General features: G+C 53.3%; 1 protein-coding gene across 1 annotated transcript; it reads left to right on the top strand.

Moving 5' to 3' along the window:
- Positions 1 to 278: 278 nt before the first annotated feature.
- On the top strand, positions 279 to 1,211 carry LOC132335002 (olfactory receptor 14C36-like). Its single transcript, XM_059861124.1, has one exon. The coding sequence runs from the start codon at positions 279 to 281 to the stop codon at positions 1,209 to 1,211; it is 933 nt and encodes a 310-aa protein (XP_059717107.1).
- Positions 1,212 to 1,544: the final 333 nt, after the last annotated feature.

The following is a 1,544-nucleotide window of genomic DNA, read 5'->3' as shown; positions in this document are numbered from 1 at the left end:
CATCAGAGCTTGTAGAGCCAGAGTTACCCATGGGCAGAGCTGGCAGGGGTCTTCAGGGCAGAGCTGAGCCCTCAGGGCTGGGCTCTGGCAGCACTGGCAGAGCCGAGCCCTGGGCACAGGGAAGCAGCTGCTGGCAGGGACAGCTCCAGGCAGCAGAGCCCTGGGAAGGCAGTTGGGGGAAAGTGCCCCCAGGCTGTGCTGGGATATTTAAAGTCCTCTCCAAACCCAAATATTCCATGATTACTTTTTTAAAAGGTCCCCAAGTGCAGCCCCAGGAAATGTCCAACAGCAGCTCCATCAGCCACTTCCTCCTGCTGGCACTGGCAGACACGCGGCAGCTGCAGCTCCTGCACTTCTGCCTCTTGCTGGGCATCTCCCTGGCTGCCCTCCTGGGCAACGGCCTCATCATCAGCGCCGTAGCCTGCGGCCACCACCTGCACACGCCCATGTTCTTCTTCCTTCTCAATTTGGCCCTCACTGACCTGGGCTCCATCTGCACCACTGTCCCCAAAGCCATGCACAATTCCCTCTGGGACACCAGGACCATCTCCTACACAGGATGTGCTGCTCAGGCCTTTTTCTTTTTGTTCTTCATCTCAGCAGAGTATTTCCTCCTGACCGTCATGTGCTACGACCGCTACGTGTCCATCTGCAAACCCCTGCACTACGGGACCCTCCTGGGCAGCAGAGCTTGTGCCCACATGGCAGCAGCTGCCTGGGCCAGTGCCTTTCTCAATGCTCTCATGCACACAGCAAATACATTTTCCCTGCCCCTTTGCCATGGCAATGCCCTGGGCCAGTTCTTCTGTGAAATTCCCCAGATCCTCAAGCTCTCCTGCTCAAATTCCTACCTCAGGGAACGTGAGCTTCTTACGTTTTCCATCTGTTTGGGATTTGGTTCTTTTGTGTTCATTGTTTTCTCCTATGTGCAGATCTTCAGGGCCGTGCTGAGGATCCCCTCTGAGCAGGGCTGGCACAAAGCCTTTTCCACCTGCCTCCCTCACCTGGCTGTGGTCTCTCTGTTCCTCAGCACTGCAGTGTTTGCTCACCTGAAGCCCCCCTCCATGTCTTCCCCATCCCTGGATCTGGCCCTGTCAGTTCTGTACTCAATGGTGCCTCCAGTCCTGAACCCCCTCATCTACAGCCTGAGGAACCAGGAGCTCAAGGCTGCAGTGTGGAAAGCAATGACTGAATGGTTTTATGAACATTAATCTGCTGGCCAATTTCTACCAATCGCTTATAACAAAAGTCATCTTTGATACTTCTTGTTGGTTTAATTTGGGGAGTTCTTTTTCTTTGTTTTACTTTTTGCACACTGTCCACAAATAAATGTCATTGTTTGTACCATTTGTCATTTTGTTTCTCTCCACCTTCCCTGTGGCCACAGACCATGTCAATGATGGGCTGTGCTCTCAATAGCTTTAAATGAACTAAAGGATCTCCCAGCAAAGTTTCCTGCAGAGATGCCCTTGTGTTGCCTTCTCTGGAGCTGCAGCAGCAATGTCTGTGTGCAGAGCTGGGGGCAGATCAGTGCTGGCACAGCA

This window comes from Haemorhous mexicanus, chromosome 16 (genome assembly GCF_027477595.1).
Source record: "Haemorhous mexicanus isolate bHaeMex1 chromosome 16, bHaeMex1.pri, whole genome shotgun sequence".
In the NCBI taxonomy this organism is placed as follows: Eukaryota; Metazoa; Chordata; class Aves; order Passeriformes; family Fringillidae; genus Haemorhous; species Haemorhous mexicanus.
Note: the sequence above shows the minus strand (reverse complement) of the source record. Positions and strands in the feature narration are given on the sequence as shown.